General features: G+C 49.4%; 3 protein-coding genes across 7 annotated transcripts; 1 reads left to right on the forward strand and 2 right to left on the reverse strand.

The window, feature by feature from the left end:
- Positions 1-2336: 2336 nt before the first annotated feature.
- On the reverse strand, positions 2337-3116 carry LOC112900779. The gene has a single exon (XM_025969582.1). It carries the CDS (start codon positions 3114-3116, stop codon positions 2337-2339), a length of 780 nt encoding a protein of 259 aa, XP_025825367.1.
- Positions 3117-8374: 5258 nt separating this feature from the next.
- On the reverse strand, positions 8375-9430 carry LOC112900055. Its single transcript, XM_025968781.1, has one exon. The coding sequence runs from the start codon at positions 9283-9285 to the stop codon at positions 8749-8751; it is 537 nt and encodes a 178-aa protein (XP_025824566.1). The 5' UTR covers positions 9286-9430; the 3' UTR covers positions 8375-8748.
- Positions 9431-18658: 9228 nt separating this feature from the next.
- Positions 18659-27034, forward strand: LOC112899221 (pentatricopeptide repeat-containing protein At1g77360, mitochondrial-like). 5 transcript variants are annotated; one of them, XR_003230020.1, is made up of 3 exons: positions 18659-20323; positions 25914-25950; positions 26676-27034. XR_003230020.1 is itself a non-coding variant. In XM_025967598.1 (2 exons), exon 1 carries the CDS (start codon positions 18897-18899, stop codon positions 20295-20297), a length of 1401 nt encoding a protein of 466 aa, XP_025823383.1. In that variant the 5' UTR covers positions 18659-18896; the 3' UTR covers positions 20298-20323; positions 26676-27034. The 5 variants fall into 5 exon arrangements, 4 of the variants coding, with proteins under 4 accessions (XP_025823383.1, XP_025823384.1, XP_025823385.1 ...); XM_025967598.1 differs by lacking the exon at positions 25914-25950; XM_025967599.1 differs by lacking the exon at positions 26676-27034 and having other exon boundaries at positions 25914-26651.
- The last annotated feature ends 116 nt before the right edge of the window (positions 27035-27150 follow it).

The following is a 27150-nucleotide window of genomic DNA, read 5'->3' on the forward strand; positions in this document are numbered from 1 at the left end:
ACAGGTTGAGGAAAGAACGTGGCACGAAAGTTCAGAGAACAAACTGCACTGCAATTCTTTACATCATGGCTGATCAGATAATATGAGATAGCTCTAGATCCCAACAGGTTGAGGAAAGAATATGGCACGAACGTTCAGAGAACAAACTGCACTGCAGTTCGTTATATCATGGCTGATCAGTAAGTGTTCACTGTTAGCTTAACCATCATAAGTTCAGAATTGTTGTTGATTACATGTTTAATCAGGCACGCATGCATTCTCGGTCGCTGAGCTTGGAATGGAACTGACAAGCTTAGTGCTTTAGTGACTTGATGCAGGCTTGTGCAGAAATAATTTCCCAAGATCCTGAACGTGCTCTGCACCTGCAATGCAACTCTGCAAGCAGAATCTCTCTCTCTCTCTCTCTCCCTCCACCCACATCATATTACCACCAGAATTTTTGTAGAATGCTGAGGAGAACCATTCGTTTTCTCCGTGATTCTGTTGGGAATTTTTTTCAAATCCATACCCCTGGCAAATGGGGCACAAACCGGATTTCTTGGGTGGTCGGGAGAAGGCTTAAACTTTTCGAAGGCTGAGGGACGAGAATTCGGTAGATCAAGCATGAAACCTATACGACTTTATCTCCTGCGCGCGATGCCGGCCTCCAGCAGACAGCTGAGAGCAATCGTCCTCAGATGTGCGCTGCAGAGTTGAGAATTCAATTAAAGCTCCTTATCAGATGTGCAGGCCATCGAGAAGCCCAATTGGAACTCGCGATCGGCGACGGCGCTCCCAGGCTCCCCACCGTGCTCGACGATGGCGACGACTGCGGGACGAGAAGGTGCAGAGCTGTGGTGGAGAGACGGAGTAGGAAGGGACGCATAAGGAGAGATCCGGAGATAAGCAGAGGGGCAGAGGGGGGAGAGCCGGTGGAGCGGAAGCCAGTTCACCACGACGAGCGGCCATCGCCGTCACCGGAGCGGAAGGGAAGAGGGCAACCGCATCAGAAAAGAGGGCCTACTTGCAAATTTTCAGGGTGTTTTTTGAAATTATTCGGATCGCGGTTACTGATCGCGATCCAAATAAGGGTATATATATAACTATTTGGATCACAATTATCAATCACGATGGGTACGTGAAAAAACATCTCCGACCCTGCGTGGCCACGATCTCGATCTCGACGGCCATGGCCGCTCCGGTGGTCATCCCGAACCCTCTTTCAGGCTCCGGCTCTGCGCTCAGACCGCCTCCGCACCCGCTGGACTGACCTTTCCTTTCTCTATCTCGTAATCCCGCGCTTCCGAATGCCAAGAAGGTTAGACATGAGAGTATGAGACTACGATAGAGATTGAGAGGAAGGCCGAAGGCGGACGCAGCGGACGCCATGGAGCTCCAGCGCTGGACAGCGCAACGAACGGCGTCCGTGCGAATGTGACCAACGATTCAGTCCCTCCGCGACCCGAATTGGCTGCTGCAGGACGTCTCCGCTCCCACGTCGTCCCTGTCTCACTGTCGTCTCGCGCGCCCAGCACATCCTTTCGTCCTCGCTCCGAGCCAACATCAGCAAGCTACCATTGGCGGCAGGGGCCATGGTGCGAAGCTACTTTCGGGAGGTAGAAGACCCGGGTGAAGCAGAGAAACTCTTTCAGCCTTATTCAGGCATGGATGTATTATGAGAGCTGTAAATCTGAACGAGTTGGAGAAGAATATGGCACAAAAATTCAGAGAAGAAACTGCACTACAGTTCATTCAGCGTTGGCTGGCACGACCGGAACTGCCGATTACATACTTAATCGGGCACCGGCACGCATGCATGCTCGATTGTTGAGCTTCAAATGAATTTGATAAGCGTAGTGCCAAAGTGACTCTCTGCAGGCTTTCTGCTGAAAGATTTCGTCAGGTTGACGTAGAATGGGATTGGGCGTGAACTGGCTAAGAGAAGAAGGAAAAGGAAGCATCTATCGCGTTGATCAGCGACGGAGCTTGGAATGAAATTGACAAGCTTAGTGCCTTGTGACTTGGTACAGGCTTGTGCACATATATTTTCTTAGTGACCATTCATCGAAGTGGGGAAACACCAGGCAAGTACTCAGTAGATATAAACCAAGCCTGAATACAATCGCATCGGTCTTCAAACTCAAGATATGATTGGTACAAACTCAAGATCCTGAATACAATCTTCGAATTCGGTAGTGACCCAAAGCGAACAAAGCCTTTGGTGTTAGGGTTTACATCACATCGGTCTGATGATTAGCCAGCAACGTGCTGCTGCTAATCACAATCACTAGCCCTAAGCCGTACATGATGCCAGGAAGATCAGCGAGCAGTGGGCGATCTCGTCGAGCTGTCGGCCCTCAGAACACGTCGGGGCTGCGGAAAACCTGGAAGCGGCAGCTGTCGGCGCCGCGCGCCTGGACGCCGAGCGCGTAGTTGGCCGCCGTCAGCTCGGCCACCTTCTTCCGGAGCTCCTCCGCCGCGCGCTCCGTCTCCTCCTGCCGCCGGTGCAGCGCCGCCACGCCGCGCTTGAGCACCCCGTTGTCGCGCTCCAGCTCCTCCTGCCGGCTGTGCTGCGCCGCCACGCCGCGCCTCAGCACGCCGTTGTCGCGCGCCAGCTCCTCCGCCCGCGCCTTGAGCGCCGCGTTCTCCTCCCGCAGCGCCGCGGCCTGCACCTCCGCCGACGCCGCCGCGCGGTTGGCCACGGCGCCCTCGATCAGCTTCAGGATCCACGAGGCGAGGCCCCTGGCGTCCGCCGCGTCGGCCGCCGCCGACATCTGCTCCACCAGGACGCCCGCGCACTCCTCCATGCCACCGCCGTCTGTCCGCGCCGCGGCGCTCGCGACCCGGGCTGCCGCCGCCTCCCTCTCCCTCGCCTGCCGCTGCCGGGCGCGGCAAGCCTCCACGGTCGTGTGCACGTCGCGGCCGGACGCGGCGAAGCAGGCCTCGACCTCGCCCGGGCTGGCGTCCGGGAAGACGCGGCGGAGGGCGTCGAGCGGGTCGGAGGCCAGCTGCGCCGCCGCGGCGACTCCCGGGCACGGCGAGAAGCGGCCGCGCTTGGCGAGGTGGGTCGGCGCCGGGAACACCTCATCGAGGAACGGGGTCGCGGAGCGCTTCCGGCAAGCTATGGCGGCGGCCATCGCGTCGGGGTCGCGGCGCGGAGGGGGGAGATGCTCCGTTGTGGATCTTGCCGCGGTATCGACTCGTCAATATTTATGGGGGGCGCAGTGAGCGTCCGAGTTCGTGTCCGACCTGAATTCGAACCTGGGCCTCACCGACTCCAAACCGAACAGAATCCGGGGCCAAATGCCCTCCGAATCCGATTCATGCCCGGACTATCCGACTCCCGGTGAAGCTCTGGGTTCATCCCGAGCCCGCTTCCAGGCTCGGCTCTGCGCGCAGACCGCTTCGCACCCCGCTGGACTGACCTTTCCTTTCTCCATCTCGTAATCCCGCGCTGCCGAATGCGAAGAAGGTTAGACACGAGACTACGAGAGAGATTGAGAGGAAGGCCGAAGGCGGACGCAGCGGCCGCCATGGAGCTCCAACGCTGAACAGCGCAACGAACGGCGTCGTGCGAACGTGACCAACGATTCAGTCCCTCCGCGCCCCGACCGAATTGGCTGCTGCTGGACGCCGCTCCCACGTCGTCCCTTTCCCACTGTCGTCCCGCACGTACAGCACATCCTTTCGTCCTCGCTCCGGGCCAACATCAGCAAGCTGCCATTGGCGGCAGGGGCCATGGTGCGAAGCTACTTTCAGGAGGTAGAAGACCCGAGCGAAGCAGAGAAACTCTTTCAGCCTTATTCAGTCATGGATGTTGTATGAGAGCTGTAAATCTGAACGAGTTGGAGAAGTTTGAAGCAAGCGATGCAACAAACATCGGAACGATGCTACTTTGTGGGCCGTGTTTGCCGATCGCCGTCGAGCTCGTTCAACTAACTTCACGTGGGGCTGAAACGGACGCTTTCTTTTCTCTGAGGACAACAGACGATGGAAGCATTGCCACCCACAAAGTTCAGAGGAAAGAAACGTCGGTTCACCGTGTGGATTGGCATATGGCTTTTCAGATCAAACTGACCCCTGTTGAAAGAAGAGAGTGACATGGTTGTTGACTTGTTGCCTCATACTCAGCATAGCGCTGATATCTGGCACTCTGACAGCTAGACCCAGCAGATGCCTGGCCCGTGCCCATTTTCCACCATGATCGTTGCTGATCTTGATCCTCCGCTGCTGGTCCCTAGATGGGATGACCCGAGTTTGCATTGCCGTGGTTCATGGCTTTTGTCTGAAACAAACAAAAGAAGTGGTGAAGCATAGCCATCATTCCCATCAAGGCATCAACACAACACTTGAGCAGGGATCGCCTCTCTAATCAGTGGGCGGAGCTGGGCACGGATAAACCGGCTTTGATTCTTGCGGTGCCAGGTAACCATCTGGCTATCCACCCCCCGGTCGGGACCTTGAGAGCTCTAACACCTCGAACCGTACCGGTTTCTCCAGAAACGCTTGGACTGGCACCCGGACACCATCTAGACTGACCTCCAGCACATTGCAGGAAATGCGTGATCTGATCTAGTACCCTGGTATTGCTCCTGTCCAAAGAATATTGCAACTCTCGCTTCCGATAAATCAAACAGTTTCAAATTTAATTAAATTTATAAAAGTACTATTAACATTTATATATTACAGAATAAGTATCATTAGATTAATTATGTAATATACTTTTATACTAAATCTATTTGGAGATATGAATATAGTAATTCTTTTATAAATTTAATCAAATTTAAAAATATCTGACTTCTTGAAAAATGAGAGTTGTATTTCTCTTTTAGAATGAAGGGAATATCTAAAAACAATGGTGCTATTATTCCTCCGTCCGGTCCAATAAACTGCTGGCCAGTCTGATTTTGTGCCGAAACGTACCTGATCGTTTCACATGCGTCCTGCTAATTCAGAGCAAGAATAGTGGTAGACTGGGTATGTTTGGATCCAAGTTATTAAACTTTTATCCCGTCACGTCAGATGTTTGGGCATATATTAGAAATATTAAATATAGATTAATTATAAAACCAATTGCATAAATAAAGTCTAATTCACGATACGAGTCTATTAAGCTTAATTAATCTATTATTAATATATATTTACTATAGCATAACATTATCAAATCATGGACTAATTAGATTTAGTGAATTCATCTCGTGAATTAGCCTTCATCTATGCAATTAGTTTTATAATTAATCTATATTTAATATTATTAATTAGTGTTCAAACATCCTATATGATATCCTATATGATATGAACTAAAGTTTATTCCGGTGATACAAGTAGACCCTATCTGTTCAAACACAAAGGATGGAACATTTCATTTCAGGCCGTCGAATCTTAGAGGCTGTCGGCCGGTGATGCCGGTAATCAGTGAGGAATCTGTACCCCGTTAGTACCAGCGCCCCTGTTTGTTCCCCAGTCAGAGCAAGTGCTGTCAGCCTGTCAGGACTATTTGAGATTTGGCGCTGGTTCTAGAGAGATGCTTTTGCGTAATGGTGTGACTGGAAAGTAGGGAGCGAAGGACCGGACCGGACGGGTAATCGGGGATACTTGGCACAAAAGTCGTGAGGCAAATCACGTCATCAGGAAGCAGCAGCACCATCATGCGACGGCACTGCAAGTTTTGTCCGAGCTCTGACGAACTTCAGGCCAGTTTTGTTCGGCAGTTCGGCACGGCGCACGCCTGCACCTTCCGTCTGGAGCTAAACCTCATCCGGCCGGTTGGCTGATCCGGTCGCGTCCTCGCTGGAGCTTGGTCACCCGGCGCGACGGGCGACTCGATGTCTGATTCCGAGTACCGAGAGAGAGACTATTCCGAGCTGTGACGACATGGAAGAGACGGCCATTCAGAGTTTCAGACAAGGACCTCAGCTTGCAGTTGCAGCAGGGACTGCAGCTCCCGAGCTCCGGTAGGCGCTGACGGCGTATGGCCTGCGCCGCTGTACTGATGGAGTGATGGTCACAGTGCTTGTAGCAACTGATGAGCAGCTGCTGCTTCGGCGACTGAAAGCATCTCTGCACAGAGGGCTACTGGCTACCGATCTCGACTGGTTCTGCGTCGCTGCATGGGACGAGAACATCTCAATTCTCGCGGCGACAACGCTATTAGTGTGATCACTGCTGGCTCGAGTACAGCCTTGACCTCGCACACGGGCTCCGTAGCGAAGCGACCCGCGCCACTGTTCGACCGTAACCACGCTGTCCGTGCACGCGAGCCTGCCGCGGGGAGGCGGAGCTGTTCCGGCATCTCCCCGCCGGTTGATCGGTCTCCGTCGACGTGCCATGATGAGCGAGCGCTACAGTGCCGCCACATCAACGACGCTGATTATTGGACTGGTAGGGCTACACTTTAATGCCATCACATCAAATAAAATCTTACCGTTTAGAAGTATTAAATAAAATCTATTTATAAAATATTTTGCACAGATAGCTGCTAATTTATGAGATGAATTTAATAAGCTTAATTAATTTATAATTTGTAATATTAATGCTACAGCAACTATCCGCTAATTATAAATTAATATATTTCATTAGATTCGTCTCGCGAATCAGTTTAAGAATTCTGTAATTAATTTTATAAATAGATTTTATCTAATATTTCTAAATAACGAGATTGTTTCTAATACCATAAGACTAAAGTCTAGCCTCGGCAGTCCCCCTCCCCCCCGGCTCGCCGGTCTCGGCATGGAGCGCGTCATGACAATTGACAATTCGGTGGTACACGCGATCGGCGGTCGCGTCGGCGTCGGAAAAAATTGTTGCCGTTTCAGGACTGGACACCCCCGTTTCGGCAGATCCAAGAAGGCTCTAGAAAAAAATATCGTCCCCCGGGGGCCCGGCCGGGAGAGAGCGAGCGAGGGAGTCTCCGTGCGGAACAATCCTAACCTGAGCCTGACGCCAACCGCGCCCGCCCACTGACTGACTACGACCCGACGCCCGCTCACCTACCACCGTCAAAACCATCAGCCAAGCGCGCCGGCCGGAGCGGATCGGCCCATAGGAACCGGGCTAGCCGTGGGAACGGGGCCGGCGCGTTCTCCCGTCGCCCGCAAGCCTCAAGCGGCAGCGGACACGCGCACGCCCGGCAGCAGCCGCGCCGCCCACCGCCTGTCGCCGCGGCCGGCCGCCACGTCTGTCCGCCCACGCGCGACAGGCGCCACTTGACACTTGTAGTGTACCCTCGGCGCAGAAGGGTAGTACTTGCGGCCGGTGACGCGCGCTCCACGTGCGGAAATGTGCGCTGCGCCTGCGCGGAGGCTTCGAGCGAGGGCGCGGAGGCTTCGAGCGAGGGCGCCGGACGGGCCCCACGTATCGCGGTAGAAGCCTCTCCTGCTCACTGATTAAAAGTAATCGTGCATCGCGCGTGCAGGTCGCAGGTGGCGGCAAGGCCAGCGGCGCCGGGCCGCGCGGTGCGTGGCCAACAGGCAGCTGCTCGATCGGACCCGACAAATTTCGGCCCGGCGAGCGCGGCCCCCTCCGACGCCGAAGCGTGCCACCAGTGCACCCACGGACTGCATGCATGCCAGGATCGAATCGAGCAGAGGCTCCCAGCAGCCTCACATGCCACCCACCCCTCGTGGCCTCGTCCCGTCCAGACCGCACCGAGCTCGGGCAGTGCGTCCGAGGACGTCCCGTCAGCCGGCCTCCTCCCTGCTGCCGTGCCGCGAACCTCGTCGGGTGGGAAAAAAATCGCGCCGTGGGGGCCACGAGCTAAGCGGCATGGGAGCAGTGAGCGCCACGACTCGGCGGTGGGTCGGGTCGGGTAGGATCGGACGGGAAGTCGCCTCGTCGTCCCCGGCTGTCCTGTGTGCAGCGGCGGCAGCAGGCCAGCAACAGGGCGGGTGGGCGCCGGCGCGGGGCCTGCGCGATCGTATCCAGCTGCAGCGCCGGGGAAAACGACGCCGCGCCACGCCGTCGCGGGATTAGCCTAGCCCTTCCGTGTCTAGGGTAATGCGATCGTCAATTATTGATGCTCTCTGCCGCGAGCGTGGGCGTGGGGGGTGTTTTTCTTTTCTTCATCCGGCCTGGAACCGGACCGTTTCCTTTCGCTGCCAGGAGCTTTTGTACCGAAGCTATTTTAAGGGTGGTCGCGTACTGGATGTCCCAAACTCGGGAATGTGAAATCTTTCGGCGTCCGCGTACTGTTCGGTGGGGCCCGCCTCGCCCCGTTCCATCGGGACTGCTGGCGTGAGCTCCCGGTCACATCGACCGTGTGGTGCTTGCATCTGGGTGCTGGTCAGGTGTTGTGCGTGTAGCACTCGTCCGAAAGAGATGGAGAGTGATTTTAGGCTTTCAGCGGCTGCGATCTGGAGCTCGCCATTTATGCTCCTGTTGAACGCTTGTGCGTGGCAGAATTAAACATTTTCCATTCTAGAAAGAGATAGCAGACAAGGGATCAATATCGACTTGATCGTACAAATTCGTCCTTTCTCCAGGTGCCCTTAAAATTGTCACACCATGAATCAACACCCCCCAACCTCCGGCTTGCATCTCCATGAACAAAACAACAAAGGCTTGCTACCCCGATCTGTTTCCCCTTTACGCAAGGCAAAAAAGAAAAGAAAAAAGAAAAGGAGGCGAGGAAGAAAGAAAAAGAAATCAAGAGATAAGCAATTAGCAGTGCTCATTTTTCTAACCTACGACTGGCTGCTACCTAGAGCAACCGGCAACCGGGCGCCGAGCGAGCCAAGCTCTCCCGCCGGCACGCGTCGATCCGCTCACAGTTCAGTCCTCGAAGCCGGTCTTCTTCCAGACGGCGTCGCGGACCCGGCTGAGGTCGCGCCCCTTGAGCGTCCTGCCGATCCCCTCGTGCACCGAAAGCGACGCGGCCCGGCTGCGCCACGCCAGCTCGTGCGGCGGCACCATCTCCGCGCCGCCGCCGCCCGCCCTGCCGTAGCCGCCGTCGTCGTCCCCGTCGAGCTCCCACTCGCCCGCGTGGTGGTCCCGGTACTCGACCCCGAGGATCTTCTGCCAATCCGGTATGTTCATCGGCAGCGACCCCGGCGCGCCGCCGCCGCCGTCCGCCGGCTTCTTCCGCGCGGCGCGGGAGGCCGAGATCGGCCGCGCCCGGGCGGCGGCCAGCTCCGCGCCGGGGCCGGTGTCCACGCCGCCGCCGGCCCCGGGGCCGGACGAGCCCCAGACGTCCGACTCGTCAAACTCCTCCGCCGCGCCGGCGCCGGGTCCCCTCGCCGCGGCGCCCCTGGACGGCGCGAACATCCGGTACGCGTGCTTCGCGGCCGCCGACCTCGCGCTCCCGGCCATGCCGCCGATCGATCGGGGTGTTCTGGGCTTGGTAGCAGCCTTTACCGTGACGCTTCGCTTCGCGGAGGGTCGCAACCACCGATCTTTTCGCCGCCGAGGGAGTGACGCGAGGACTATAGGAGGGCAATGGTTTGGGAGCTTGCGCGGGGCTGGATTTTATAGGGTCGGAGGTGTGACGATGGCGGATGGAGGCTGGGAAAGCAGTGGGTGGGGGTGGGCTTGCGGGAGTGAGACGAGAGGGACTGGAAGCGGATAAGGCTGTTTACGGAATGACGGCACTGTCCTCCGGCGGTTTGGCTGGCGCTCCACGGCCACGGGTTACAGCTGCGCACGGCGGACGGTGGGCGCCGGCCTCGTCTGGGTCTCTGAGGTGTGGCCACGCCAACGTTGGGTAACACTTCCGTCAGCAGCGATCTGGATGCGCTAACCTTGTGATCGCAACAGCGCAAGCCATGCAATGATGCAAAGTGAAACACCCGGACCAGAGACACTGGTGTGTGCTGACCTCCCACCGGACACACATTTTTGTCACTAGTGATCTCTCTCTCTCTCTCTCTCTCTCTCTCTCTCTCTCTCTCTCTCTCTTGTCACTAGTGATCTCTCTCTCTCTCTCTAGAAAGAAGGCGTCGCTTCTGTGTCTCAATGTGGTAAACGTCATCTAAAAAGAAATGATAAACCACCTTTTCCCACTCCTTTGCGTAAAATTGTACCGTCCAGTTGGTTCAAGTGCTACGGAGACAACCACGTGTCCATTCCCATCGCAGATAATACATGAAACAAGTGTTTTAGTTTTTCTAAAACTGTTTTAGAGAGTCTCAACCCCTTATCCTTCATACATGATCTACCCTGAATCCACTCTTCTTGTCGTTTGAACAACCGATGGCTTGGTCTAGTAATGTTTTTCATTATCTCTATCTGAGCGAGTGTTTCTATGAACTCTTTAAGTATTTTTTATATCTTTTAATAGCCCTCGGTTGGTAAATTACTAGCCTATCAACTCGTGCTCCCACACGGTCCAGTTAGAATTAATATAAAAATAAAACTTAGCTAATAATTATAATTATCTATCTCGTACTCTCTTTCATCTATTAAATATTCTAACACAATACTCTAAAAGATACATATTTATCATTATCTGGTTGCAATAGGTTTATTTAGTAACACTTTGCATCACACCTCCATATGTGTTTAATATGTATTTAATTGAACCCTTTGTTTGAACTATGTGAACAACATAAAAATTGGTATTCTTATTTCTTTCCTCATACATGAATATATGGTGACACTATATATTAACAATGATAGAGATAGTAATTTAGAATTTTATATTGCCGCACTTTAATATTTTTATTATAATTATATAATTTAGATTCAGATTTATAGGTTAATTTAACTTTTAATAATGATATAATTGGACTTATATGCATATTTAGGGGGTTATTTCCATTATTTTTATAATGGTATAGGTGGGTAATTTATATGAAGATTAGAGGTTACTTTAGATTATTTTTTATAATAGCCAAGTGGGTAATTTAGATACATATTTAGAGGATTACTTTAGATTATATTTTATAATAGTAGAGCGAGTAATTTAGATACATGTTTAGGGGTTACTTTAGTCTATTTTTATAATGGCAGAGGTGGGTAATTTAATGGAAAAGATAATAGATGCAATGTCTACTGTGATTACATTTGTCGGATTGATGGCCAGACACTTTTAACTTTTGTGAGAATTTTCTAATTTTTAAGTATCTACCTAGGATCCTAGGTGGCTTCATGTGAAGGCTTAAAAAAGAATCTCCAATTAGTAATAGTAAGATGCTAAATGGTACTCCGTAGTAAAAAGTAATAGTAAGATGCTAAATGGTACTCCGTAGTAAAAAGCCAATATTATTAGAATTTATTCAAGAACGAAGAAGCACGGCATTTCCGTGAAAGAGATAACTAAGTGGGAAGGTAAAAATCGTGGTATACTCTCTTTATTTTTATTTACATATCTTATTAGGTTTGTCCTAAGTTAAAATTGGCCAACAGTGATCAAATTAAAAAATAATAACATTTATAATATAATAACACTTACAATACTAAATTTATTTCATTAAATCCACCATAAAGTATATATTGATAGTGCATATGTTGGATAGTATGGTTGTTGCTATATTTTTCTATAGATTTGATTAAAATTAACTAACTTTAATTTGGAATAAACTTAATATAAATTTAATACAATATGTAAATAAAAATGGAAGGGTGCTTATCGGACTCATGATAACCGGTACTTGGAGCCTACCCGGAAAGAAAAAAAACTGGTACCTGGGGCCATAATAATTGGCGCAGGGGCAGTTCGGGCATCCGACCGGCGTATGCCAGGGAACAAAAATAATATTCCAGGGCCTCGAGGCTGTCGCTGCACGCACGATGGCGGCAGGGCCCTCGCTGGCGTCCCGCCCCATGGGTCTTCGACGGCGACACGCGGCCTCGCCCCCTCACGCGCGCCACGTAACGCCGCCCGCCCGGTGGCCCCCGCGCGGCCACGTGAAGGGGCGGCCTACTGGCACTCTGGCAGGGGTCCCCCCACCCGGCCACCCCACGGCGACCGTGGGGCGCGGGGACGGAGAGGGACGGAGCCTGGGCGGTGGGCGCGCAAGTTGGCGGCGGATCCATGACCCGCTGTCCATTGACCCACTGAATCACGGGACCCACCCCTGATCCGAAGTCGCAGTACCAGCCCGCGTCTTTGCGAGCATAATTTTTTACGCGACAAAAAAAAATCTATTGTCCCTGATATGGATAACTGGATATGCATAGGCGGAGTACCTTTCTACCGTACTGCTCCAATGATCACTACAGACAAGTTGGCAGCATTTTTTTTCTACTACAGTGTAAAGAAGAGGAGCCCCATACTTTTGAGGTGAGAGGGCGATGCAGTCCACAGGAGGGCGGGCTGCGATCGGCAAGCAACCAGAGCTACGGCCACGACCAAGAACGCTGTGCGTGTTCACCTTTTTCGCGAGCGTGCGTGACAAGAACACTGCCGCCGCTAAAAGAAATGATGTACTCCACTGGATAATCAATCCCCTTTGTGTTCCTCGAAAAAAAATCAAGCATTACGAGAGACGCGAGACCAACCAAACTTTTGTTTGAGCTAACTAGCTATAACCACTCGACGTTCCAGAGAGGTCCCGACGCAATGCAATGCAGCAAATGGCGTGTCACGCGTACAGCGGATGGTAGAGGTACGGTGCACCGCCAGCTAGCTAGCTCCGACGACAGCGCAGGGGTCGCTAAATGCACGGTGGTGGCCCCTGTGACCACAGCTCTGTGCACGGTGTTCTCGATCGCAGGCGGCGTGGCTGTCGTCCCATCTGCTCGTCCTCTTCCGGCGATCACCGTACTATCGCCTGCACTGCACAAGGCTGCGCCTCGCGCTAGCCGCTGCCTTCGCGGTGCATGCACCGCAGACACGGTGGTGCGCGCGCGTGGCGGAGTCCACGTGGGCGCCGCCACGCAGGCGCGCCTGTACTCCATCGACAACTGGCTTTTACCCATGCTGCCATGCATGTAGACTGGTTGCAGAGCCAAAGCCGTCCTGCACGAGGCCAGAGTGTCCCCCGTCTGTCTCTGTCATCTCCCTATCTCCATATCTCATCCTGCCTGCCCAAAAACCACGGCGACATTCGTGGAAAACAAAACATGTCGACATGCATCGTCGCCACACCCTCTGCCGTGCACAGACGAGCAACGCCGCTGCCATGCCGAGATGCGACCGAGCGAGCGAGCGACGGGACGGCAGCTCTTCCCTCGCGTCCGTCGATCGCTTGGGGGCAAAAGAATAGGATCGCAAGTGTCAGCGTCGCGCGGCCATGTACGACAGGCGGCGCCCGGGTTACCATCGTCGATCGCCGTCCCGTTCTACTATCCCACCGCCGTCTCGATCGGCGCCGTCGGCCGGTTCCGTGCGCCGGTCTGGCATTATGACGGAGGTGGTGCGATCGACCGACGGTGGCGTGGAGGTGCAAGGTGTTGGCCTGCCGGTTCTCGCGTTGCTTGCGGCGCCGGACCTCCCTCCTTCGCCATCAATCGACGCTCTGCTTCCGGATAAAAAGCTGGCTGGATCAGTGGATCGTCAGAGGGTTGTGTATGTGCAGATCGCGCGCAGGTCAATACCGTATGCGTGTCGGACTGCTCGGCAGACGACAGTCGCTCCAGCGGCCAGTGCACACAGCACACACGGTACGCGTATGTTTCAATCCGAGGAGGCTCGTCACTTGCAGACCTGTTGATCGGATAACCTTATCTGTCCGAAAACTCCGTGGCCTCTTCGGTGAGAGCCAGACGTGCAGGCGTGGCTCTTTTTATTGGCAGGTCAAACCTGCAGCTAATCTGAAGGGTTGCTGATTTGTACGTACGTTTATTACGGATACCACTTCGGTGCAGTAGTCGTACGTGGAACATGACGGCACGTACGCTCACTTCTCGACTTCGCCCCGGTTTGTGTGTCGACGCGCCTGCGGTTTGTATTTGCTGCTGCATCTTCAGTAAACTACCAACAGATCGATTGCTTTCATAGGCATCAGCTAATTACGGCCGTCAGGCAGTCACCTTTAGCTTTCGGATAAAGCTGGTGACGCGGCGATGGGCCGGTGGTCAACTAAAACGGTGAAGAGAAAAAAAAGAGTAGGTCAAGTTCACTATCAAGTATCAACGACGACAGACGGAGCTTACGGATTGGAGAGGGAGAAGACAGAGTGCGTGGGTTACCACTTACCACACACCAATCATTTCCATTCTGAGATCAGACGCTTCCTCGTCAGGGCAGCAGTGCGTGATCGAGAAGCCTTCCAGGTAACGTTAGCTTTAATGGTATAAGCTACACGGTCGGTAAGATCCCGTGTAGCACGTAAACTATGTACACGGCGTGTACACGGAATTAAACGGATTACATGTTTTTTAATATATTAATAAAAAATTGCTAAAATGGCATGTGTATATGCCTAAGAAACTATAATCACAGCTCAAAAATTTAAAAAGATGAACATTAGTATGTAACACTAACAGGCAAGCATATATATAATTGATACTTGATAGTTCACATAAATTACTAAATGAGTAAATGACGCTATGATAGTCATAAGTCACACTAGCACATAGTTCTCAGTTCTCAATTTTTATAGTCACAAACATCTAAAAGTTCTTAAACATGCATGCTAATTAATAAAGTGATAAACAGTTCCATCAAGAATATCAAGGCACCAAGCTCAGTCATCATTCTCTCCTCCTTCCACCTCTTGCTCATCACCAGTTGTCACCATCTTCCACCTCTTGCTCATCACCGGTTGTCACCACATTCTCTTGATCAGACTCAAATTCGATTTCTTCCTCCTCATTTATTAGTTCTTCAGGTTTAGATTGGACATCCTATTCAATCTCTCTTGGCTGAGCCAATCTTGAACTCCTATGCAATCGTGTGACCTGCTCATCCCCACGTGTCTCTGCAATCTGTTGCCATGTCAGCCCTGTAACAGCCTCAACATCAGAGTTGTCATCATCTCCAACATCAACCATCCAACCTTGGGCACAAGTTGCTTCTATTGCGACCAAGGGATCAACTTTGTTGTTCTTCTTGGCCTTAGCTTTTTTCTTTGTATGAAGGCTGTTGAATCGTACATAAACAAGTTGCTCAACTCTCTCACAAGTGAGCCTGTTTCTTTTCTTCGTATGAATCTGCATAATCAGATTCACAAGTGTATTAATTAGAGTGTTGGACAGAGCAAACATGGTCATAATTCAGAATTAACTCAAATTTTGGACAGTTAGCAGTGACTCACCCCTTCAAAGCAACTCCAGTTTCTCTCACATCCTAAGGAATTTGAAGTCAAAGATAGAATCCTAATGGCCATCCTTTGTAGTATTGGAACATGTGTTCCATAATTTCCCCACAATTTGGCTGCACAAGTATAAAGATAAATAAATTTAGATACATTTCAATAGCTTGCAGATCTGAAATAAATTACAAACACTGATTCAAATTTGCATACCTGAACTAAAATTCTAATCCTTGCAGCCAGCCATTGCTACAGATTTTGCAAAGTGGCCACCTTGATCTTTGAATTTGTGCAGATCCTCATTGAGAACTTGATTTTGCTTGTCATAGTCACCGTGGTAAAAAGTTTCAATAGCTGAAATGAACCCATCCATGACTTCCCCATCTCCAAAGATGGAGGAGTCATTGTAGCTATAATAGGGATTCAAGAAGTATGCAGCCAAGTGTAAAGGAGTATCCAACCTTTTCTTCATCTTCCTGTCAATGATTTCCATGATACTACTGTACACATTCAGATTAACATTCCTATCCAAATTTCCTATGCCTACTATGATTTCTTTCTTGGCCTTCTGAATATCTCCATAAAGAAAAGTCATTGATGGCTTCACATCCCCATCAACCATGCGAAGCACTTTCACCAAAGGTTCAAATACCCTCAAGCAAAGAGCAACACCACCCTAAAAGGCAGGTTTCACCAAAGTAGCCGTGGCTTGCACACCTTTGGAGCTCTTCTTGACATGGCTGATTTTCTCTCATTCCTCACTTTGAGACATTGTCCTTAGCTCATTCTTCTTCTCATACAAGCTCTGCAAAGTGAGAAAAGAGGAAGCAAATCTGGTCACACCAGGTCTAATAATATCTCTCTTTTTTTGAACTTTCTCATCAAAGCTAGTGTCTTATGGTGCCCGTAGATAAAAATGGTGAGTGCCTTTGCTTGGTCAATTGTGTTCTTGAACTTTTTCATATTTCCAATGCCTTCAAGAATTAAATTGAGAGTATGTGTTGCACATGAACTCCAGAATATATTGGGCCTCTCGACATACAATAAATCCTTTGCTACCATGTTGTTTGAGGCATTATCTGTGACTACTTGCACCACCTTTTAAACACCTATTTTCTCAATACAACTGTCAACATATAGAAAGATGAATTCTCCGGTATGGGACTCAGCTGAGGCATCTCTTGATTCTAGAAAACTTGTACCAATGCTGCAATTGACACACAAATTCATTATGTTTCTCCTCTTTTGATCTGTCCATGCATCAGTCATAATAGAGCATCCATTCTTGCTCCATTCTTCTTCTTGCCGCTTCAACAATTTCTTTGTATCCTCCACTTTCTCATACAACAGCTTCTCATGTATCTCATGTTGATTTGGCTTCTTTCCATCGGGGCCGAAGTGGCCAGCAGCTATCAAATTTTTCATTGTTGATTGAATGGAAGGGTATTTCTGAAATTTACAGCAATTCAAAAGTTAGAAAAAAGTCAGCAAATAATTTCAAGTGTCAGTATTAAATTAATGGTGCAATGGACCAGCACACATACCATGCACATAGACCCATTTTGCAATATGTCGCTTCAAGCTATGCATTCTCTCTTTCCATATTGCTTCAGAGATTTTTTGCTGCCTTATCACTTTTGTGTTGCTCAATGAACTAGGATCCATAAGCATTGTGAACTTATCCATAGACCCCAACTTCCTTGTCGATTCTCCAACATCATCAAGCCCTTCTCCAATGGTGGTTTGTTCAACATCTGGCCCATCATCAAGGATGACAACATTTCGAACCTCTTGATGCTCTTCCTGCCTTGCCTTCTTAGCTTTCTTTGAATCATCTACAACTTTTTTGTATTTTGCCTCTTCCTCATCCGTTGCTGTGGGGTAAGGTCTAACCTCACCATGAATCCTAGAAACATATTGCTTCAGCCTATATATCCCTGCCTTCACAACAAAATCACACAACTTGCACTTGCTCATATTTAAGTTGTTTGGATCCACCAGCACTCCGTACTCCCACCCAATATCACATGAATTTCTTTTAAGGCTTGTCCTAGTGTTGGGGGAAGGAGCTGATGCAGCTGATGACATCCTGCATTATAGCTCACACAATAATAGAACTAAGTTAGGCAGTAACAAAAATAATTAGCAGAGAGCACAAGGTATATTGTATAATTAATTTGCAATTGCCAATTGCCAATTAGCATGTATCAGCTATAAAATAAAGTTATGAAAATTTAATTTGCTATACCGTATACATGAATCAATGATCAATTGATAGGCTATTTGCTGACTCAACCTACAGCTACCACAAGTGCACATCTCAAGATGGTCACAGAACATAGCATTTTGAAGACAAACCATTACTAGATCAGAACAAAATGTTCCTAGCATCTCTTATTCTCTAATTTGTAATCTCTAATCTTTACTAGAGATATATCATACATTCTGATTAATTTCGTTTATAAAAGAGAAGACATTCAAAAGCGGGCATACTACAGAGGAGTAAAAACGGGAGGAGAGGGGGTATTACCTTAATTGCTGGAACTCATAGCGTGCTGCTGATTTGCTGTGTGCCTGTGTCCTTGCTCGCTGCCCGTTGGAGGTTGGAGCTCGATCTGGTGGCCGGAGATAGTGGGGATTGACGGGGTGGCCATCTCCCAGGTGTTGTGCCTGTCGCTGCAGGCCCTAGTGCGCGGCCAAACACTGCATAGACGGCCAGTGTGGCCCAACTAGAGAGCATCGAGGTGCAGATTTGAGACTGGATTAAGGAGTATATGGGGCGGATCTGAGAATGACGATGGAGAATGGATGGTGCGACGGCTGGTGGTGAATTTGGGCAAGCAAACTCTAATTGGCAGGCAAGGGCGGCAACCAGGCAGCCCAAAACTTCATCCCCCGCCCATCGATTTTGAGCTTCGCCATTGCCTAAATGTCGTTGTAATCGTTCAACTCATCGTACAAAACCGTTTTGCGACCGCGCCGTTTCAACTGTGCAGGCCGTGTACGACCGAGTTTGACCATTTAAACGGTCTGCCCGTGTAATCACCATTTTTGCCTAAACTGTGCGTCCGGCTGGCAAGTAGCGTTTACATGCCATTTACTCGTTCTACACGGTCGTGTAGGCGAACACTGCTTCTAAGTAGGGTGGCCAGGCCTGGGCGGGGTGGACGAGCTGCGCCTCGCCGGAAGCAATGCCATCCCAAGCCACGGGGTGACAGGGATTGAGGAAGTAGAAGGAGATCACCAATAATCCGGGAGGACGGCACTGAAGGAGGTGCTCACGCAGGAACTGCTTTCTCAAAAAAAAAAAATCACGCAGGAACTGCTGTGCTGCCCGGCTTGGGGCTGGGAGGCTGATGAGTGATGATGGCTCGGCTCGCAACGAGCGAGAAAATTATGGCCCATAATGTCCTGAGGCCCAGCGAAGTACAATTTTCTTTTGCTGGGCTGTGTGTGTTTGGCTGGGCGGGATTTGGCCCAAACATGTTGATGCCCATCTCTCGCGTTGCCTGCTGCCTCGATCTTCCCTTTCAGTGCGCTCTTCCTGACCAAACGGCGGCAACGGCGCCGCAAGCCCGCAACGGCGCTACTCCGTACTCCTTGGTCTCCGTACTCCAAATTTCCCAACCTCCTTCTAATCCACATCCCCAATTCTTCAGATTCAAATCCAGACGCGAATCGGTAAACAGGAGGATTCAAATCAGCAGCAGGGGTGAAAACATATATAGAGGATAAGGATAGCAGCAGATCGAAGCAAGTAATCTCCGGCCTCCGCCTTCGCCGACGATGAGCGCGGCGGCGGAGAAGAGCCCCGACGGGGAGGAGGAGGCGAACCCTTGCGCGGAGGCGTTCCTGGAGATCATCGGCCGCGTCCCGCCGGGGGAGGTGGAGGCGGCGCTGTCCGCCTGCGGCATCGGCCCCACGGCGGAGGTCGCGGAGCTGGTGCTCAAGTCCCGCGCCTGCTACTCCCGCCCCAAGTCCGCCGTCCGCTTCTTCCGCTGGGCGGCGCGGTCCGTCGCGCACACCGTCTACGCGTGGAACCTCCTCGTCGACATCCTCGGCAAGGCCGCCATGTTCGAGCCCATGTGGGACGCCATCCGCTCCATGAACCAGGAGGGCTGCGGCGGGGGGCTCGTCTCCGTCGCCACCTTCGCCTCCGTCTTCACCTCCTACTGCGCCCGCGGCAACTTCAAGGAGGCCGCCGCGGCCTTCGACGTCATGGGCCGCTACGGCATCAAGCCCGATGCCGTCGCGCTCAACTCGCTGCTCTCGGCGATGTGCCGCGTCGAGGGCCGCGCACAGGCCGCCCAGGACCTGTTCGAGCGCACCAAGGCCACCGTCCCGCCCGACGCCGACACCTTCGCGATACTGCTCGAGGCGTGGGAGAAGGAGGGGAACGCGGAGCGCGCCAAGAGCGTCTTCGGCGAGATGGTCGTCCGCGTGGGCTGGGACGCTGCCAACCAGGCCGCTTACGACTCCTTACTCTCCACGCTCGTACGCGGTGGCCAGTTCAGCGAGGCGCTCAAGTTTCTGCAGGTGATGCGGAGCAAGGGCTGCTTCCCGGGGATCAAATTTTTCACCAACGCTGTGGATATCGCCATCCGCAAGGGCGATTATGCCAACGCCATAGCCATCTGGCACATGATGGGCTCTGAAGGTAGTCTCGCTCCCGATTTCTCAATGTACAACGCCATGATTGGCCTCTGCTGCAATGTTGGTAACCTCGACTATGCCCTTGGGATGCTTGATGAAATGCCCCTTAATGGTGTCTTTGCAAATTCTGTCACATACAATGCCATACTGGAGGGATTCATCAAGCATCGCAAGGCTCGGGAGGCTGAAAGTTTCCTGAAGGAGATGAGCAAGAATGAGCAACTGCCTACTGCATCCAACTGCGCTGCTGCTATCAGCTTGTTCTTTAAGGAGTTTAACCCATCCGCAGCGATCAACGTGTGGCGTTGTGTAGTGGAGCACATCATTACCCCTGCCGAGGACTCTGCTAGAGAGCTAATAGCAGGGCTGCTTGACTTTGACCGGTTAACTGAGGTGAAGAAGCATGCTGATGAGATGATTGACATGAGAGTTGAGTTGTCGCAGTCCACCATTGAGAATATGAAGCGCGCTTTTGTGAAGGCTGACATGCGTCAATCCTATGATCACATTGCAAGAAGGCTGAAGCGATGGTAGATGCACATGGATGGTTTAATCAGCTGGTATGTTGTCTTCTTCCATATGGGTGTAATTGACTGTGTTAATGAATGCCATTGTTTGTGTGTGAGATCATCATTTGATGTTGTGTTTCCGCTTCATAATTTGGCATCACTGCATTTTTTTTTATTGAACTGCCAAGTGGTATTATTAACTACCTAGTTCTTGTATGTGTCTGTTATGTTTCTCTTAACTGGTGTTGCTCTCCATTTTTTGGTAAATATATTGTCCTTTGACACAATGTAAGGCCTATGGGTAGGGCCGCAATATGCTGATCTCTTCCTTTGATTGCCTTTCACCTCTTTACTTGCCAAGACCCTGAATGTTTTGTTCCTCTTCCCATTGTTTAAGGAATATGGAATCATTGAGCTTGCGCCCAAATCTTTTGAGGAATTTGAATGGAGAAAGAGCTCACACACATTATTCGCTGAATCTAGCTTGTTTCCCCACTTTCAATATGTCCTTTTTTTGTGCTTAGCCATTTTCTCCAGTAACTTCCATCACTAGTTGTCCTGGTCTAGTCATTGCTTACAAGCCAAGTGTTTTTGATAGTCTGATTAGGGCAAAAGGAAAGCAATTCATGATGCCATTCAAGTCTCTTCGATCAACTCCTTATTTTGCTGTTTGGGCATAGCCGAGCCAAGTTATATTGTATATCAGATTTAATAAAACTAACATGGCTTGGCACTCAAATATTAGATTCTTAACCTAAAGCTTTTATGAATTTCTTTCTTTCCTTGTCATACCTTAAAGCCGAGAGGCAGTGTTCTATTGCAATATTCTTCTTCTTTCCTTGTACCCTACTTAAATGCTTCTGGTAGTGTTGTTGGAGGTTTCATTGCAGTATGAAAAATGGGGTTTCTTGAGTTGGGGCAGGCTAAAGTTGAAAGCTAACATGAGCCACAAACAAAACGGGAAAAGAAAACAGAAAATATATAAGCCTTCAATAATAGCTACCATTTTAATAGAAACTTGCTTGTTTCCTGCGTTTCTCTTAAGGTAGTATGGCATTGTGTGGCACCTTGGGTATGCCATATCACCTTGTGTGTGTTCATTAGTTCAGTACAAGTGTACAACCACCTTGTATGTGGTTGTAGAAATTTTATGGATGTGCATGCATGGCTCTACTTGCTTGCATATGTTTGTCCTGTGGTCTGCCTATTAATTCTGGTACGCTTTTCTTGATACCTTTCATACCTTGACATCCTAGTTTTAAAAGCTGGACCTCGCTGGGAGCTGAAGCAGAAAAAAAAAAAATTCTGATATGCCTCCCATCACTAACTTGGCTCTTGTGTTTGACACGAAACATAACCGTCTTTGTGTTCACTAGGTTTGATCTGTTAGTGGTTAAGCTAGTTCAGCTAGGATGCAAAATTAGTCTCTTCTAAATGTTTACTCCATTCCTACATAAACCTGTTGACTTATCCCCCTTCTCCCGCCATACTTAAATCTCCTCTAGGCCATGCTTTTTTAATTTTTACTGATCCATTGCAGGTAGTTAATATTTGTGAAGTAACACCCACAATTGCTTGGTGTGAAACATTCAGAGCCACTCACCGTGATCGTAAAGGCCACCATGGTATCAATAGTGCATGAAATGTTGCATGTTTGGATCTTTTTTTTTACAAAGGATATTCAAAGGATTTTTTTCAAAAGGATATTCAGAGGATCTTGACAAAGATAAGAGTTGAAGATGGAGAATTTGACGTGCAACAAGCATCATGCCGTATTCGATGCAAGGCATGGTAGGTGGCAGACGTCCCTAACACATAGCCATTAGGGCAAGGTTGAGGCTCTGATCCATGATCGTGATTTGAGAATTTTTTTTAATAAACTCGATCAGGGGGACATACGTCACCTTGACTTCGTCTTGAGGCAGGGGCCCACAAAACAACTGGAAGTAGGCGGTCATGAACCTCACACGCGCTTGCTTCATTGGCGCCATAGATTCATCTGCGGCTAGGGAGATGGACGCACGCGACATGTAATGCTAGGGCTTGACCCTTGGTGCGGAGCGCGCACCTGAGCGTGCTACCACCGCGTCTGCACGTGATTCGAGAATAAGTCACATGTTCCTCCGAGACGAGATCATTTGTAGTTGTGGCTACCATGGTTGTTGATAAATGAAGCTTGCATGAATGTCACCCATCACTATGAAGGAATTAGGAAAGATGGAAGGCAAGGGGAGTAGGCAATAGGAGGGTGAGGCAAGGGAGGCAACGTTAGGGTTGAAAGAGGCGACAACGGCACTAGGGTATAGTGAGGAGAGACATGCTCAACCAAGAGAGGAGTGGATAGGAGAGGGCGTGAAGATGGGATGGCTAGGCTGATTAAAGTTGCTTGGGCCCACTTCCCATCTTCCAATGGTTGCATTTTCCGTTTCCTTCTTTTTGATTTGTGGTTTTCTCATGCATTATGCATTAAAGTTTGATTATACAATTGTTAACTATCTTATCCATGCTTCATTATTTTTACCCCACGGGCCAAATGGATAATTTCAGTCACGTTAGTCATTAACTAATGCCCTAAAGAACACTACGTGCATGTTCGGTTGGGTGCTGATGTTTGCGTTGCCAATCGTTCACTTACCAATGCATGTTTAGCGGTTGCTTAGTTTGACACCGATATTACCGTGCTTGCATTTTTTTTCTCTTGCCCATATGCAGGGGAAACGACAGGATAGGATTGGCTTCCTAGGCATTGGCAAACTTGTCTGCTTGTGCTTTTATTTGACAACGTGAACACAAATCAAAGATGCCCTAACCCTCTTTTGCCTATGTTTTAAGCCACCTGCAACCCTCGTCCTTTGCCTCGATCAAGCTAGTTTTATGGTGAGTATGCTCTAACACCATTATCACATACTATCGAGAAGGATCTTTAATGCCTCCAAGCTCCCCTTCCTCAACACGAACCCACGTTTAGGGCATGTTTGAGAGCACTCCACTCAAAAAAACAAGCTCCACTCCACCAGCTCCACCTTTTAGCAGCTCCACTCCATCTTTTCTACGAAAACTTGGAGCTGACATATGTGTTTGAGAGATTGTGGTGCTCCAGCTCCGGAAATACGAGAATTTGATAGGAATAGTCTATTTTGCCCATGGTGGTTGGATGAAGGGTTGTTTTGTTTTTTCCGCTGCTACAGTACGCTACAGTACCCGTGCACTGTTCATTCCAAAAAAACTAGCCCAATAATGTTCGCCCTCAAGAGCGGGCTCCTGGACGGCGACGAACGGTTTGCGTTCAACGCGCTGCTCTCCATGTACGCGCGCCTCGGCCTGGTCGACGACGCGCAGAGGCTCTTTGGCTCCAGCGGCGCCGCCGACGCGCCGGGCGGCGGCCTCATCACGTGGAACACCATGGTCAGCCTGCTAGTGCTGAGTGGCCGCTGTGCTGAGGCCGTCGACGTGCTCTACGACATGGTCGCGTGCGGCGTGCGCCCTGACGGCGTCACGTTCGCGAGCGCGCTCCCGGCGTGTTCGCAACTGGAGTTGCTCTCCCTCGGCAGGGAGATGCATGCCTACGTCCTCAAGGACGCCAACCTCGCTGCCAACTTGTTCGTCGCCAGCGCGCTCGTGGACATGTACGCGAGCCACGAGCGAGTGGACGCGGCCAGGCGGGTGTTCGACATGGTCCCGAGCGGCGACCGCCAGCTCGGGCTCTGGAACGCCATGATCTGCGGGTACGCGCAGGCCGGCAAGGACGAGGACGCGCTGGAGCTCTTCACCCGGATGGAGGCCAAGGCCGGCGTCGTACCCAGCGAGACCACCATGGCGCGGGGGGGGGAGCAGGGGCAGGGGGCGGCGGCGCGCGTGGGGAGCAGGGGGTGGCGGCGTGGGGGGAGGAGCAGGGGGCGGTGGGAGGGGAGGGGTAGGAGGCGACGGGATGAGGAAAGGAGAAGGAGATGGATTGAACCGCTACGTTGAAACCAGTGGTATGGTGGGTAATTACCTCGCAACTCCATGAGTTGGTACGAAACTAATATTTTTGGAGCACCTCTTGAGGTACTCCACAAAAAACGTGGATCTGGCCCTCAACTCCACTTTTTTCTGAAGCTGGAGTTGGTGGAGCTGTACATGTTTGGATGGCAATTTTGTAGAGTTGGTGGAGTGGAGCAATTTTTTATAGTGTGGAGTGCTCCCAAACGTGCCCTTAAAGTTACATGTAGGCATGCTTATGGCCCATTCACCTGTTAGGCGAATGATTATGAGGCTTAGCTTATCCCCTACGGGGTTACTTTTGTGTATCTATGAATTGTGATTATGCCTATGTACGAGGGCTTTGGTGCCATATTCTTATTTTAGAAATTTAATTGTTGCTGAGTCATATTCATCGCGTAAGGGACTCATTAGATACCCACTCCACACGCCGATAGGGATGAGTATGCGGGGAGGGCTCCTCCTCTGACTGGGGCGAGGACCTTTAGGGTCTCGTCACCGAGGTATGGCCCCATTGCCATATGTATAGTTGGTTGTCATTAATATCAACCATCAAACACTAACACTTTCTTTATATCCAAATTACAATGGCTCCCCATATTTATGTGTGATAAATTCTAATTCAGTTTATAACCAATTTTGTTGTCCATTATCTGGTTTGCCGAATATGGCTTAGTTCGGACGGCAACCATTGTTGTTATCAAACTTGGCCTCATTGTGTTTGGGTTGAAATTCATGTTCGGCCAAAATGCTTGAAAGATTCATTTACCTTGCCCAAATTAGGTAATTCACTGGGTTTGGCGACCTGCCTGCCTGGCTGTTTGGCTTGTTGTAGCTTGTGAAGAAGTGGAGTGACATGTTTGGGCAGCCTTGGTCCAGTTTGGCACTTGTAAGATTGAAAAGTGTCTTCAAAACCGCTTCACTTTCTATATTCAGTCAGGGCTTTTTCTTCTCCAAGAAGTTGGTTGGAAGGGTCACAGTACTCATAGTAATAGAGCAGTGACCTAATTTGTTATTTCTATAGTCATTATTCTATTTCTGTTAATGAAATTGTGAATTTGCAAAACTGTAATTGGTTGAAAACCTTACTGAATGTTTTTTTGAACTTTGTTCAGACTTTAGAAAAGAAAGCAAGAATGCCTTTATGTCTTTTTTTTAGCCTCTTTCTTTTTTTCCAACAAAAAAAAGGGAAAGGGCTGGGGTTAAAGGGGTACCATTGGCTTCTCTTAACGAAGAACTACTATTATGCATCTCTTTATGGGTGCATGCATGCTTGTGCTCACCTGTCTCCTTTGATATAAAGCACCCAATGGTGAATAGGAAACCCTTGGATCATCTAGCCTCTTGGTCTGTAACCCTCATGAATGCAATATCTAGCTGCAACGTGCAGCCAATGATTTTAAATACAATTGACTCTGGCGTTTCAGTTATTTTATATGCTGGATGGTCCGGCTTATGTTATATATGCCGGCTTATGTTATATAGGCTATAGCTAAGTGGAGTTGTAAGTTTATAAGTCCAAAAAATATATCATAGAGAGTACCTTCTTCATTTTCATTTTTGAAATTTGATATTTTCTCCTCTCTACTGCTTATGCCATGTAGTTTTAGGCCCCAGTAAGATTTGTAAAGATCTCCCTTAAAAATAATTCTTTTTTCAGGAATAAGCACACTCGTGTACGATTACTTCAAAGAGGGGTAGGGTTGCATGTGTTACAGCTCCACAATCAGCCTGTCACCTCAGCGTTTAAAGGACATAAGGAGCATTAAAGTTTGCAATGTCGTCAATACGCCATTATTCTGCTGTTTTTTTAATTGTCTTGCTCTTGTTATTAGTGACAAGTTTAGACATTTGATTATTAGTGACAAGTTAGACATTTGACTGTCAGATTCTGGAGGAAAGGGGAATTAGATGTGTCGCCAATTTTCAATGCCATTATACTATAACAGCAGCCATTTTCAATGCCATTCTGGTCTCTGGAAATTGGAATAACACTGTTACAGGTCATAAAAAACCTTTCATACCGCCTAACTATTTGTTTTAAATTTCCTAAGCAAAGGTGCAACAACAGTTGTTTCTAATTATTGAATCTTAATGCCATCCTGTTACTTATGAAAAAAATAGGTGGTTAGTATTCTTGGATATGCTGCTAAAGGTCATATAAAGCTTTGCTATACTTGAACTCTCTTTTATTTCCCTCATATTCCTAAGTAAATATGCAATATTGGTTGTTTTATAAAAGTTAACAAAACATTTGGTACTAATCCAACCATCTGCTGCACTATTTTTTGAAGTGAGCGAGGAGAAATCTCCAAACCTTTACTTGAACCAGCTGTTTTTTTTTTTTTGCACATTTCCTGGCAACTATTACATTCGGCAATTCCTTTGTGTATAGCATTATGTTTCACATTAACATGTGCAGAAACTCGGGGGCTCACGGGGTAGAGGTTTAATGCCCGAGACTGCTGTAATTTGCTGACTCCTTCTGGACTAGCCTGGAAGTATACTCCGAGTCCGATCACACAAGCGCTGCATGGGATGTTATTGTAGTTTCTGTTGATTGCCCCAGCCCATTCTTGCTAGATGTTGTCTGGTTACTGATTCTGGTGTAAGGGCTAGTGAGACTGCGAAATCATGTTTCCTTCAAATTTTCTGTTATCAAGATCAAAATTGGCCTATTGATGCACTTTAGTAGGCTTTCTGATTCAGGTTCTGTAATATCAGAATATTCTTGGCTATTATGCACCTGTTCTGAACTGCCGGTATGGCGGTATCCTTTTAGCCATGTTCTTGTACTGAACTTTCATACTACTATTTTCATGGAGGATGAATTTAGGCCTCTCATTTTTCCTGAAAAAAAATGATATCAGTATCCCAAGTTTTGAACTTGGGCTCTT

The sequence above is a fragment of the Panicum hallii genome, chromosome 7 (assembly GCF_002211085.1).
Source record: "Panicum hallii strain FIL2 chromosome 7, PHallii_v3.1, whole genome shotgun sequence".
Lineage (NCBI taxonomy): Eukaryota > Viridiplantae > Streptophyta > Magnoliopsida > Poales > Poaceae > Panicum > Panicum hallii.

What these genes read in the sequence shown, in the direction of transcription:
- LOC112900779 (XM_025969582.1), bottom strand. Translation starts at nt 3,116, where the DNA reads ATGGCCGCCGCCATAGCTTGCCGGAAGCGCTCCGCGACCCCGTTCCTC.
- LOC112900055 (XM_025968781.1), bottom strand. Translation starts at nt 9,285, where the DNA reads ATGGCCGGGAGCGCGAGGTCGGCGGCCGCGAAGCACGCGTACCGGATG.
- LOC112899221 (XM_025967598.1), top strand. Translation starts at nt 18,897, where the DNA reads ATGAGCGCGGCGGCGGAGAAGAGCCCCGACGGGGAGGAGGAGGCGAAC.